Below are 13,848 nucleotides of genomic sequence, written 5' to 3' on the forward strand. Positions count from 1 at the left end.
TCATGTGCTACGACAGTAACAGAAAAGACTTCTTTATGACAATGGCAGACTGGTTTTATCAACCTGATCAATCATTTCAACTGTGTTCACAATGTTGTAGTGATCATGTAAATTACAATGGAAGCACTGCCTTTAAAAGTACCAGCAGTTCAAACATGTCATGACCATCACAGGCCCTTAACAGTTGTGTGTCACTGGTAAAACAAAAGGTGCACTCAAGAACTGAATTAATTTAGGGACAATTTAACAGTTTTAGGGATTTCGGAAGAGGTAGTACTACGTATTTCAAATATCACATCTCTATGTACTAGTTCTTTTGGATGAAGTTTAGGGCTCAAGAGTAACATATCTGGATATGCATCAACCACTTTGTGCAGTCTCTTTGTGCCTTTTTACACTTTTTTCCTTATAACAAAGAATCTAAATTCTTCATCCCTGTATCTAAGTGTTTATGTATACTTTTTTTATGTGTATATGCATTGATGGATGTCCCGAGACTTACAGCGACCGAGTGTGCCTGAGCAGGTAACTTCCGCCGGCAGAGCGACTGACATCTGGTTTAGCGTTTGGCTAGCTTGATCTAAAGTGTAATCATGCGGCTCTTTTAGACTTAAATCTAGATTGTGAAATGAGTTATTTCCCCCTTTTTTTCACAAAAAATTATTTACTGATTTACAGACGTCTCTTTCACGATATAGGTCAACAGGGAAACATCTTTACGGGCCAGTAGCTGACCTGGGCAGTGTTATTCCATTTTTGACCACTATGTAAAATTTACATCAGACCCTGGAGCACTTCCTGGGGGCTTCATGTGACATCTTTCTCTGCTCTGCACACCATTATTCCACTAAATCTTTACATAGCAAAAAGTGGTTGCTTGCTATGTTGATGCTTTGAATGACTTATTCAGAACTTGTGTGGATTGTTGCATGTATTAATTGTGCAGGCTAAATTTTTTTCATTCATAAAAGTTGTTTTTTGATAGCCTTGCACCTACGCTATGTGCATATAACTATCCTTTTTTCAACTTCAAATTCAGAACCTTTACATAAAAATAATTAAAAGATGGTACTGATCATTATTGATGTCTGGCTGCTAGCCTGGCAACCACTTTTGAAAGTAACTGCCTGGCCAACAGGAATTATGCTTTTCTCTTTTGTTTTTGCATATTAAAATACTGACTTCCTCCCTTGTGGTGCATGTGCCTCGTACACTCACTGAAACAGCCAGTTACATCCGATTGGGAATGATAAAGCACCCACTACCTGGACATGGCAGTCATTAAAGGGCTATAGTCAAATGCGCTTGTCCGATATTTCAAGGGTCAAAGGTCACAGGAGGACTCTGTTCATAGCACAGTTGACCAGCGGGTCAGATGACCTGTATTCTGACCTCAGCGGCCGGCCCACTTCATCTCCTTAATGATGGCTCATTACATTAGAGAGGCTGAGCAGAGAGCCGGGGCCAAACAAACTATCACTAACAGAGGAGCGGCGGCCAAGATCTGCTGCTGCAGTCAATGAGAGTGAGGAGACGAGGAGGGAGAGCGGGGTGGAAATAAAAGGACAGAGAAAGAACAAAGAATATAGTAGAAGGGGAAGGGAGAGCTCCACCAACAATCACAGACCTCCACCTCTCATCGTCTCTGGGAGAAAATTAAATATTGATCAATCCAAGCAGGGTGAGACAATGGAGAGAGGGGAGATAGAGCAGAGTGGGCAGGCATATAAATAAATATATACATCAACTGGGGGGGGGGGCAGACAGGCAAAATGGAAAACTGAGATTTATCTTTCGCCACCTTTTTATCTTCATTTTGATTACTAGACTTCCAGACTGGGAGTTCAATGCAAAGTATGCAAGTCTCACAAAGGAATCACGAAGCCTCACATGTCATGGGTGATAAACATGCCAACAGTGTTGAAATGTGTGTGTATGGGAAGATTAACTACCCTTCAATAAGCATTAAACATCTCTTTAAATAAAAATCTTTCCCTGTCTTTCCAGTATTCAATTATCATCAGCACTCACTTCCTCTATTGATAAATTCTTTAGTATGATTAGAAAGAGCTATATATAAAAGGCTTAGTAGCACCTTCAGCCATAAAAGCTCAAACTCTTGGGTTACGCACAGAAACATCCAGAGAAAAGGAAGCTGTATGGATGCCTTTGGGGATCGTTTTTTTGTGCTGCATTCTTCCTTCAGCTGGAGCAGTAAATTCTCAGGGAGCAAATACAGACGATTAAATAGCTTAACCTCTATGAGGAGTTCATGACCTCTGACTTTCTGCTCATGAAATGACTATTATGACAAACAAGGGTTATTTAGTATCACCAATAAAACATAAAGACAGAGAGGGAACTGTGGAGCGGGATTAAGGGTTTGCTCTTCACAGTCTTCTCTGTTTGTTATTACCAGAAGGACAAATGTGGCTGGATTTATTCCAGATATGAGACACTTTAAAATGACAAGTGTAAATGGGGCCTTTGAAAGCAAAACTATTTGTCAACATTTAACAACTGTCAACAACTTGGAAAGGTGTGACATTACGGGTTCTGGTGGTTTATGTTTTTATTATAAAAAATAGCATTAAAGATATGAATATGCCTCTGCCAAACTGTCAAGTTGCAGTTTATGTTCATGTCTTTCCACACTCAAATGTAGCCATGACAGTAAACAGTGCTTCAAATCTGGATGTTGTTACAAAGGAGCTACAAATTCTAAAAGGTGGGTGCCACACGCACATTTTAAAGCAGGCAGCACAGAAAAGAAGAAAAGCGTAAAACATGATGATGTCGCAGTGACCTTCGACAGCTTTGTTCTAAACACTAATCACTTCCTGATTTATCCTATTACATCTTTGTGTGACATTTTCTCATAATTAGCGTAAAAAATCTCGAGTTATGGCCAAAAACATGTTTTGTGTGGTCACAGCGACCTTTGACGACCAAAATCTAATCAGTTCACTCTTGAGTCCAAGTGAGGTTTTTGCCAAATTTGAGGAAATTCCCTCCAGGCATTTCTAAGATATAGTGTCCACCAGTGATGGACAGACGGACAACACGAAATCATACTGCCTCCAGCCACAGCTGTTACCAGCATGTAGGTACAAAAACCTCGGTTAGAAAAAATTATTAAATCTAAAAGACCAGTTTGTGCTAATTACATCCAAATTTTCAAATGTGTTAAAGATCACGTAAAATGCCAAATTTGTCATTATATATATACACACAAAAATTTGTTTTTGCTGAAAATATCTTATCAGAGGTATAAAAAATCAGGTTTTGTTAAGTGTAGGACAAGAACCCAGTGAAACACTAGAAACTATTCAACCTGCTAATTTCAAGTTGCAAACAGAACTAAAATTGAATCTTTAGGAACAACCTCTGATGTCTAATCCAGTCCATTTTTCTGTTGACTTCTTTTTCTCATTGAAGCTGGAGGCACTAAAGCTTTTCACTGTAGGTCATCTTTACCTCATCAGGGCTGGAGGCCTGGTAGGTACGGTTGTCATCACTGAAGTCCTGGTCGGCTTCAGCAGACTCCGTCTCTCCATTCACGATGGCGTGTGACTCATAGACGGGCGTGACATTGTGGCACAAGGCGATGGCCTTCACAGCCTCGTGGATGCGACTGCTGACGCTCTTTCGGACTTTCGGGCCTGACGTCTGGGTCTTCCTTGATGGCGTGGAGCCACTGGTGCTGCCGTTGGATGGCTGGGAGGTCACCTGACATCACAATAAATAATTTAAAACATGGGGTCAATTAATGACCTGTGACTTAAAGAAATCATGCTGTTTCAGTCACATCTGTTTATAACACATGTATAAGCTGAATAGTAGCAATGTAGTTGACCTCAGATTGCCCAAATAGACATAAAGGGTGATATTTTTTATACACTTATTTTTGGAGTGATGCTTTTAGCACGCTATCATCACCAGGATATGAGGCTTATGTTATAAAATTTACAACAAATTACATTTAATTGTTGGTTAATTATTTTTATTGTGACAAAAGCTATCTAGAGAAACTACTATAAACCAGACTTTATGAAATAAACAGCCTAATGACTAAATACGACTACCAACATACGTTTGATGAAAAAACTACCTTTTTTTAGACCAATGAGTTGTACTTCAAATGATACCACTATGCATTTATTTCCCAACTGCAGGATCCCTGCACATGGCAGCTAGATCTAATCCAACGCTCACAGCCAATTCACTCTGACAGCCCGTTTCAAGCTAAACGACACAGCGAGAGGAAGTGGTGTATCACCGTCTTTATCGTGTCATATCTGATTTGACGACCTTTTATGTGTTCTGCTGTTTTGACATCAGCCATCAGTTTAACTGGGTGGTGACTACAGCGAGCAGGCAGATGGCCCACCGTGCCAGCTGCGTTTGACGGGGGCGACATGCTCTACTGAAGCATTTGATTTTGGCTTATTATTAACCTTCAGTCCTGCCAGGCAGGGGAGGAGGGGCGATGGGGAGTACAGTAAGGACGCAAGATGACAACCTTCATCAAGAGAGACTGACAGATCAATGGAGAGATCATTAGGTCGTGTTGTCGGGTAAGTTAAGCGTCTGAGCTACATGTAAATGATGTTACTGAATGCAGAGCTGAATTATTGGACATAAGATCTCTGTAAATCAAGCGTGACTCATGATATGCTGGGTGAGATAGCCTAATATTTACTCAACCAGTCCAACAACTCTATAAACACGTGTTGAATTATAAAAAGATATTGCGTTCACAACAATGACACGGACACAGTGACCTTGTCTTTTGACCACCAAATTCTAATCAGTTGATTATTATTGAGTGAACATTTATGCCAAATGTAAAGTAATTCCCAAAAGGTGTTTTTGAGATATCACATTCACAATATTAGGATGGACAGAAAACCTGAAAACACAATGCCTCTGGCCACTGCTGACGCCAGCGCAGAGGGCTGCTGTTGCTGTTTGACTGGATCATTATCACTAAAGTTGCAATTCATTCTTATGCCAACTCTAATGTATCCTAGAGAGTCGACGGATTAGAGCTTTAAAAAAATATTATTAGTTGAATCACAAATAATGAATCTACAACTATCAATTCCTTGTTTCCACAATTTTTTGAAAAAGCCTGATATCCTCTGATTCCTGCTTCTTACATTTGCACAGTTGCTGGTTTTCTTTGTTATATGAGCCAGTAAATTTAAAATATGATTGGTAATTTTCACTTTTTTGAGATAATAAAGAGACAATCAACAATGCTTTCCTTATCTGGAAGGAAATAATGTTAGAAAAGAAAAAAATGTTAAAAACAATAAAAATGTCCTGTTATTGTGTCACTGTGACAGTAAAGAAACAGTAAAAATCAGCTGAACTGAGACATCACTGCTCTGCACTGCTTCAGCTGCGCGGCTCTAAAAAGACTAGTCATTTTTCATTAGCTGAGATTGCACATAAGGGTGTGGGGCAGATGGTTTCAGAGTCGACCAGCTGTTTGGAGCTGGCTGAGAATGAACAATATCATTCTGTCAAGACTGCAGCCAGATCTGAGCCACCCAGTGAGGAAAACACTTGCTTACAGTATCTGGAGTCGCTCAGGGACACTGAGTGATGAATGAACAATATGGGCTTATTTCCTGGAAAACTCATCCTTAGCTAAATATAAAAATTGATTAAACTGATCTATAGGGAGAGGCGGGAATAAGCAGGAAAAACATATTTGTATTTCAATGTGTCCTCTCCCTTAGTGGAAACACACTTCAGCATTGTAAGTAACAAGTTTTGCTTTCTTTTGGTTTTGTCCAGTCATGTAGATTTAAATCATTATCATATATCTTTAAAACTCTACACTACAAGTTTCTGGTTGGTAATTGTGTCCTATGGTCAGAATTTTAACAGAAAAATCCAAAAGAGAAAAAGAAAATGATAATCAGCAGATGAATGATACAGAAATATATTGCCATATTGGACAGGTATAAAGCTCACCTGTGCATATGACTGGATTATGTGGCTCTGTATCTCATCCATGGTGTCAGTGCCATAGGATACTGTTCCCAGGTGCAGTCGCTTGAAGACCATTTCGTTTTGTGTCAGAGTGCCTGCAGTGCAGAAGTCCAATATAGACAGTTACAAACCAACAGATTAGAAAGAAATTATATCACCTGTACACTAGTCCTCAATTACTGGTTTTCACATATTTTCTGTTGTCGTCAGAGCTTAACAGCAGAAGCATTAAAAATATAGCAGGATTAACACTGGATATTTGAGGCTGATACTGATATCAGTGTTTGTCACAAAAGCACTTTTTTTTTCTTTTAACATATACACTGTTTTTTTTAAAGAATTGAGACTGAGACAGGTACTAAGCAGGACATTTTACAGCTGGAAAATCAACTTAGCAGCATTCTCAGATGAACAAATTATAAGTAGTTGATATTGTTTTCACATTAACTGATGCCTTGGTTGGCATGTGTGTGCTGCAATTTATTTGCTTTTAAACTCTTTCGTAACATTAGACAATTAAATTAAAAAAAATACATTACTGTATTATCTTCTTTTCTGTAAACACAAAGCTTGTGGAAAAAGATGTCCGCTGTTTAAAATGGTTAGAGTTAGAAATAAATCAGAGTTGTCCTAATCACACCACCTTGCCATCATAGCAAAAATAAAATACAATCAATGATACTCAACTTCTCTGGAAGCTCTCACACAAACACACACACAAACACACAAAAACACACACACACACACAACACAGCATTTGTCCCCAGAAGACTGCCTCCAATGCATCATGGGACCTGCAGGGTGGTGTGACTGCCTTCTCATTGACCTAATCTCATTACCAATATGGACTGCATGTCCTCTCTGACTAACAGACAAGACACAACATTGCATACAAAAAGACTGAGTGAACGTTCAGACACTACAAGGAAAAAAGGAAAAGTTTAAAAACGAGGGCAATGGCCTTGTTTAATGGATGCTGGTTGCCAGAATGTGTGCCGATAGAGCATAAAGCTGATTAGAGGGCATCTAACTTCCAAAAACATTAGAGCCACGGGGTTAACCAATTCTGTTGGATTGATTGTTTGTTCTTCTTTCCATGTGCTTTAACTATCAACCTGGATAAATAGGCTCTACGGCTAATCTATTCCTACCTAGATCAGCGGCGTAAGACAAAGAAGCATGTTAGGGCCACAGCAGGAGTTTATCACTCTGGCACACCGTCGAGCATTAGTAAAGAGCAGCTATTTGTTTTTAGAGAATCGGGCTGTGATCGTGACATGAGAGAAGCTGAAGGAGGCTCAACAGAAATTCAGAAGATTTGTTGAAACTTTTACCTTAGCTCTTTTCTTTAACTTACATTAGCTGTGATTACATGGTCAATATTTCTTCAGTCTGACTGAAATCATTCTGATCAGAGATTACAAAAAACTGTTTACACATACGTTACAGAGAAAATTTTATTAATTCAATACATAAAATATGGAAGAGAAGACGGTGTTCTGTCTGTTAATAGTAAGTAACGTAAGAGTAATCCAGGTTAGTTTTTTAGCTACAAATTACAGATGTTCTTTAAATACCTCATATGCAGACTATCAGTAGACTAGATTTACCGATGTCCTTGAAACATCTCAAATGCAGGCTTCTGCTGCTGGTAGCAACAGATGATTGTTATGTCCAGTGACTCCACAATTCAGCCTGTAGAAACAATGTCCCCTAAGACTACTTTTTCAAAATCAAATCGCACTTATTTACAAACATCACACTATTACAACGCTAAATTTATTTTAAATGAATTAATGACTCGCGTTTAGAAACAGCTGTTGCGCTTTGTCGTGTGCAGCGTATGCACCAGCTACTTCACCTAATGGAGACAATCACAGAAAGAATATATTTATTCCAAGCAGAGAGAAGGGATCAGATAAAGCCTTTACATGTTTATTAGATGCTAATATTATCCGACTTAACAGATTATAAAAGGCTTACACCACCACTCTCAACCCAATCGGGCCAGTCTCTTTCCCACTGAGATGGTTACATGAGACATTTTTATTCCGAATTAGCCATTATTCTGATTATTATTGGAATATTTGGGTCCGAGTGAACACACTTTGTTTTCATCGACTTAGATAAGATTAGATTTTAAGATTTTTATTGCACTTTATTGCAATTAAGTGGCTTCATGTCAGTGTGAACTAATGACGGATCAATAAATTAGGTCTTTTTATCTGGCAATGATGAACAACTGATTCTCAGATGTTAGTTTTGGTGATTTGATGTTTGTTTTGTTTTTATGTTGTTGCTCTTTTTATATTATAGCTCTTTGGAGCTCCCATTGCACAAAGGAAGTGAAATGAAAATGAAATGAAATGAAAATACTATGTTAAACAACTTTGTCAACCAAAGACAGATCTTTCATGGTGATGCTAACAGTCATTCTGCTATCAGAATGTGCACAGCATATACTTTCTGGCAAACCAGTTGCCAACTTAAAGTGACTCCTAATTTTGCTTTAACTGAAGTACCAAACATCTACTGTAAATGTAACCTTCAGTATGTTTGGACACTCACCTGTCTTGTCTGTCAGCAGATAGACCAGCCGGCCCAGTTCCTCCGGGATGGTGCTGGTTCTCACAACAGTGCCGGGGATGTTTTCGTCTTTCATGATCATCCAGCCGTAAGCTGACTTACCCATGTCCAGGTTTACACGCAAACTACACATGGGAAAAACAAGCTGTAATCATCACAGAGCAAATAATAAAACAACAGCAACAAAAACTGAATTAAAAGATCTGGTATGTTCTGAAAAATGTCTTCTGGAGAAAGAAGCAGAAGGGGAGCTTGGGTTTCAAAGCAGGGATGGGTGATTTTTTTATTTCATTTATGTGTTTATTTTTTCCATTTTGAGACCAAATGTTCTGCTTAGGAAAAAATCATATCACTGTAGAGACATTTTTATTTGTCTGTGGTTACAAATAACAAACAATTCAAAGAATGAAGAGAATCACAAAGTACCTGATGGGGATGATGTAAGAGAAAAGCACGACGAATCGGAAAAGGTTGCGGAACCAAGGACCCACAAACCCCTGCAGCGCTACCATGACAACAGACAGGACCACCTGGGCCAGAAACAGGGCCTTCGTGAGGCGGTTCAGCTCTAAGTCCAGTAAGCCAACCTACGAACACAAGATATCAGAGGTCAGAGCAGCAGATATCACAACATCACAGTCCTACGCATTTTCTCTACACAGGTTACATCTAGAGTCGGGCAAAAATGAACAAACAAATCTGTATGAACGACTCTTTTTAATGTTAGCTTTGTACAATTGTCAAATATTTGAATGCTCACGAGACCCTGATTTTTCACACTCGTTGTTACTGTAGGGCACTGCTCACGCAGACTACTATGGTGTGTGAGTTGGAGGAAGAAAAAAACAAAACGAGAGGATAATGTTTGACTTCACCTGCATTTTGTCTTTTTTTTCTCCAAGATACACATTGATACACTCTTGGGCTCTAAACCACTGTAGTTCAACGTGTTGCAAGACAGAGATTGACACAATTAAACTGGTTGTTGTACTTGTTGTGAGGTGACAGGTAAAAGCCGAAACTGTGAAAAGAAACTGGACCGCCCATCACTCGTTAGATCATGGAATTAAAATAATATAAAAATAATCTTGTTTGTCATCTTATTCCTTTTCTGACAGCTTATACTACAGAGGACTATTTGGACTTTCCCATCGGCTCCAAAAACCTTACAATATGCTACACTGGGAGAAAAAAACAAAGCGACATTCTTAGCTGTAGGCTTTTATCATGCAAACCATGTGTACGACATAAATAAGTTTATTGGTGGCACTATTATGTGGTGAACTACAAGCTGCGTTATTGTCACGCTAAAGTATTATCCTTGAATGCAACTGAAGGTCAAAAGGCCTCAAAAATAGATAAAGTTCCCATATTGAGATGGCTTTTTGCAGGGAAAAAAAACAACAAAAAAAGGGGTCAGAGTTGTCTTTTATTTTTCGAGTGTATCTCCCAGCCAATGGAGCATGTGGGAAAAAGATGTCAAATAAAGAAGTGCCCTTCCCCTTTCTGGCAGCGCTCACAGCAAAGCCCTGTACACAGAGGGCTTTCTTCTGACGCACCACGCTTACAAAAACAGCAGAACATAACATCTCTCCTCCCTCAAATAAAAGGAACTGCTCTGAAAAGGAGGGGAGGGGGCAAGCACATATAAAAAGCAGCAAAATTCCTCCACTGACTAAACCCCCACCATGCCCATTCCCCTGAGGACTGGGAGAGCTGGGAGACCAGTGTGACTGATTTATCAGTTGCTGTTAAACTCCCAGTAGCAGAGTGCGGAGGAAGGGAAACGGGCGGGTGGGTATCTCCCCACCCCGCTGCCTCACTACATGGTTCATGGTTGAGCTATTGAGAAAAATAGGGGGTTTGGGTGGATTAAAATGAAGAAAAATTAAGACAGAGAGCACAGTGCATGCCTGAAAAGCAAAGGATCCCCTTCTGCTTGAACAATGGCCAGTCTAAATTTTCCAAGCCTTGCTGGGGATCAGATGAAGTCATTATTCATTCAGTCAAGGGGGGAAAAAGGACTCAATTACCTCAACCTAAAGATGCTATCAATGAATAAAAAAGTGCATATTTTACTCCATTCATCTCCAAGCCATTAAAAGTGAAAGGAATGATTCGATCTGCCTGTGTGGCTTGTATTTTAGCATGTGTGTGAAATCTGATGAAGAATTGGAGCCCCGGGACATGAATATTCATCGAGTTAAAACCAAAGAATATCAGCACTTCAGTCAGCGAGTAGTGTATTATTTGGTGCTTGTGATTAAGGAAGTCAAGAAAATGAACTCAAATTGATTCTTGAGATCCCAGTAAACAAGTTTAAGTTTAGTTTGAGAGACACGTAGAGAGTATTGCGACTTGGATATGTACTTCAAATAGAACAATCTTTATTGAAGAGGAGCCTCTTGTCAAATGACATTGTTCTGCCTCTTTTCTCAGACAGAGGTCTGTCTAACAATACCGACACAAAGAGTGAATCTATGTCTGACGTGCTGTCAGATTGATCAAGTGCCGGCATTGTCCTGGCCCGTGTCACAACAGATTATATGAGGCCAAAACGTTCTTGTGACTTTAGCCACACTGTATCGACTTTCTCCCCCAATCTCCAGTCTCCATATTGGCACTTCTGACATCATCTCCTTGAAATATTGAATTCCTCTCAACTGTCGAGCTCACACAAAACAGTGGCCCCCGCCGTTCGACCGGCCACATCAGCGTTCTTAATAAAAGACACTCTGTGTCAAAACTGTGCCGCAGTAGGAAGGGCCGATGTTGTGCCAAAGAGAGCTTTAGTGGTGCAGACTGTTGTAGGTGATAACTTTGTGTGTAAAAGTCATTGCGTGGCGGATGCACCAAAACGCCGCCTCTTGAGATCCCACTGATGCCCGCCTCTATCAGCTGACCCGTGTCTATCGAGCTCAACCATCTTCCAGGTAAAATCTTATATTTAGAATCAGATTTTCATTAATCTTCTCAATCTGGGGACAAAACACTCGATGGGGATTCTGTGGGATTAACTTTCTGCTGAAAATGTCATTTAAATCCTCGGTTAGTTAATTTCCCTTTTGGTTAATTAGCAACTGGCGCTGACCTTTTGCATTGACAGGTCCAACTTTATCTAGAAAGTCAAGGTTAAAAAACCACCTCACCATAGTGATTGATTAGTGATTAGAGGCAGGGGAGAAAACGACGGCATGAGGGGAACTTGGAACAGATGTTACTTTGTGTGAGGCGTTTCACCCTCTGCAGCTTTTACAAAACGTTCATGTTTATACTGGCATCACCTGACAGGCATTTTGTTATTTTCAGTTTGTTAATGCTTTGCCTGAAATGTATCTTAATTTATCAGGTTTCTCAGGATATAAAACCAAAATACCTTTAAAAATCATTTTAAATGAACTTCTTTTTCCAAAATCAGTGTAAATCTGTCAATGTTTGGAAAGAAAAATACATATAAGTGATGTCAGGGATGTGATTTAAAGGGGAACTTTTATGCTTTTCTGTATTTTGTGTCTTATGCATAGCATTACAATTACGTTCATATTAAACAAGGTAAAAGTTTCAAATAATGAGGTAAATGTATGTAGTAGAAAACCTTTCAGGCTTCAGGGGGTTCTGAATACTTGGTCTCTACTCTGTCTACAGTATGACATCAGCTCCTGACAGAGTTCTTAGTATGGTCATGCGCTCCAGCCACGCAACTGCAAGTATTTATACTACCTAACCTACAGCCTACTTGTAAATTTCACCCCAGTATGTCAGGTCATGTTCCTAACAAGTTCACTACTAACAAACACGTAATTGCATGCTAACATCAGGAAAACATACAAAGTCGATTTTTTGAGTCATTAATTTCTCCCCAATTTTGGATGAGATTCCTGCTGGAACATGTTTGGTTGAGTTTAGAAGCTTTTATTCAGGATTTGTCATAGCCGCTATTCTCCCTTAAAGTCTTCTCTGCTGCTAAGACATGCAGGGACACTGAGTTACCAAAACCTAGAAACTGACAAATCAGAGCAAATTGGGCATTTTGGGAGGGGAGCTTTAATGCTAAAATGGAGCATTTCAGACAGAGGGATTACGTGAAGATTAAGTGGTTTTTGACCATTAAAGCATGCAAACACATTCTAGTAGAAAATCTGTTGTTCTTGAACCTGAAAATAAGCATAAAAGGGCCCCATTAAATAAGGAAGAAATAATTAGTTGTTTTTTTAAATTATAAATTGACATTGAAAATCAATTAATTTTCATGTTTGTTGGGTTTTGTATAAATACAAAAAATACCTAGTACCACCTTCTAAAGTGCTGTTTTTCTAATGCAATAGTAAACATAATATGTTTAGGTTTGGGGCTGTTAGTCAAAGAAAGAAGACATTTGAAGATGTAATTTCTGGCTTTAGTAAACTGTTGTTGGCTTTTTCTGCAATTTTCTGACAGTGTAAACAGCAAACTATATATATATATATATATATATATATATATATATATATATATATATACATTCTTTACAAAAAAGATGAAAATACCATAACATATTGAGAATATATGACCAAAAACTCTCAAACAAATCAAAGGATGTGCCGTCTTCCTGCAGAGATACAAAAAACTAAAAAGTATTCACCTTGTTCTTGGCGTAGGACGTGTTCAGTACGCTTCTGGTCTCTTTGCCTGTGTAGATCACCACCCCTATCACCGTGCCTGCCAAGGAGAGAGACAAGTAAAGTAATGCTGCTCATTAACTGCACCCCACCCCCACCATCCCACACACACACACAAACATACATGCACACACTCGTCTTGGTCAAGTAAGATGAACGGCATGAGAGGAAACACAATAAGGCTGAGCTGAGGCAGTTTTGTCTCATTGCCACTCAGACCAACAGACAGGAGTTTAATACGCTGAGACTCTCAGGGCCTCAGCCACCCTATGGAAGCTCATAAAACCTGATCAATACGCTGCCATCTTTATTTGCCAATTCATTACGGTGGCCTTATTACAAAGGATTAATGAGTCATTAATATTAAATGAGCTTAATGGGAGAAAGTCATTAATATTAAATGAGCTTAATGGGAGAGCAAAGGCAATAATAAACCGAAATACAGCCCCTGAAATCCCTTAACTATAAAAATGGCCAGAAAGTTAAAAACGGGCAGAAAACAAAACAAGGACGTGCAGGAGGAGAGAGAAAGAAGAAAGAGACAGATGGCCTCAGGACCAGAGGAGAAAGCTGATGAATTGCTCTCGTTGACTTCTAA

The 13,848-nt window shown here is 39.2% G+C and overlaps 1 protein-coding gene across 1 annotated transcript in view; it reads right to left on the bottom strand.

The window, feature by feature from the left end:
- Positions 1 to 13,848, bottom strand: part of atp9b (ATPase phospholipid transporting 9B) — a 49,865-nt gene that overhangs the window by 12,407 nt on the left and 23,610 nt on the right. Inside the window, exons 11-15 of the mRNA XM_042506389.1 lie at positions 13,214 to 13,290; positions 9,019 to 9,179; positions 8,575 to 8,717; positions 5,989 to 6,101; positions 3,478 to 3,729 (exon numbers count right to left, since the gene is read on the bottom strand). Of these exons, the coding sequence (XP_042362323.1) occupies positions 3,478 to 3,729; positions 5,989 to 6,101; positions 8,575 to 8,717; positions 9,019 to 9,179; positions 13,214 to 13,290 (746 nt within the window). The remainder of the gene's footprint in view (positions 1 to 3,477; positions 3,730 to 5,988; positions 6,102 to 8,574; positions 8,718 to 9,018; positions 9,180 to 13,213; positions 13,291 to 13,848) is intronic.

This window comes from Plectropomus leopardus, chromosome 18 (genome assembly GCF_008729295.1).
Source record: "Plectropomus leopardus isolate mb chromosome 18, YSFRI_Pleo_2.0, whole genome shotgun sequence".
NCBI classification, from domain to species: domain Eukaryota; kingdom Metazoa; phylum Chordata; class Actinopteri; order Perciformes; family Serranidae; genus Plectropomus; species Plectropomus leopardus.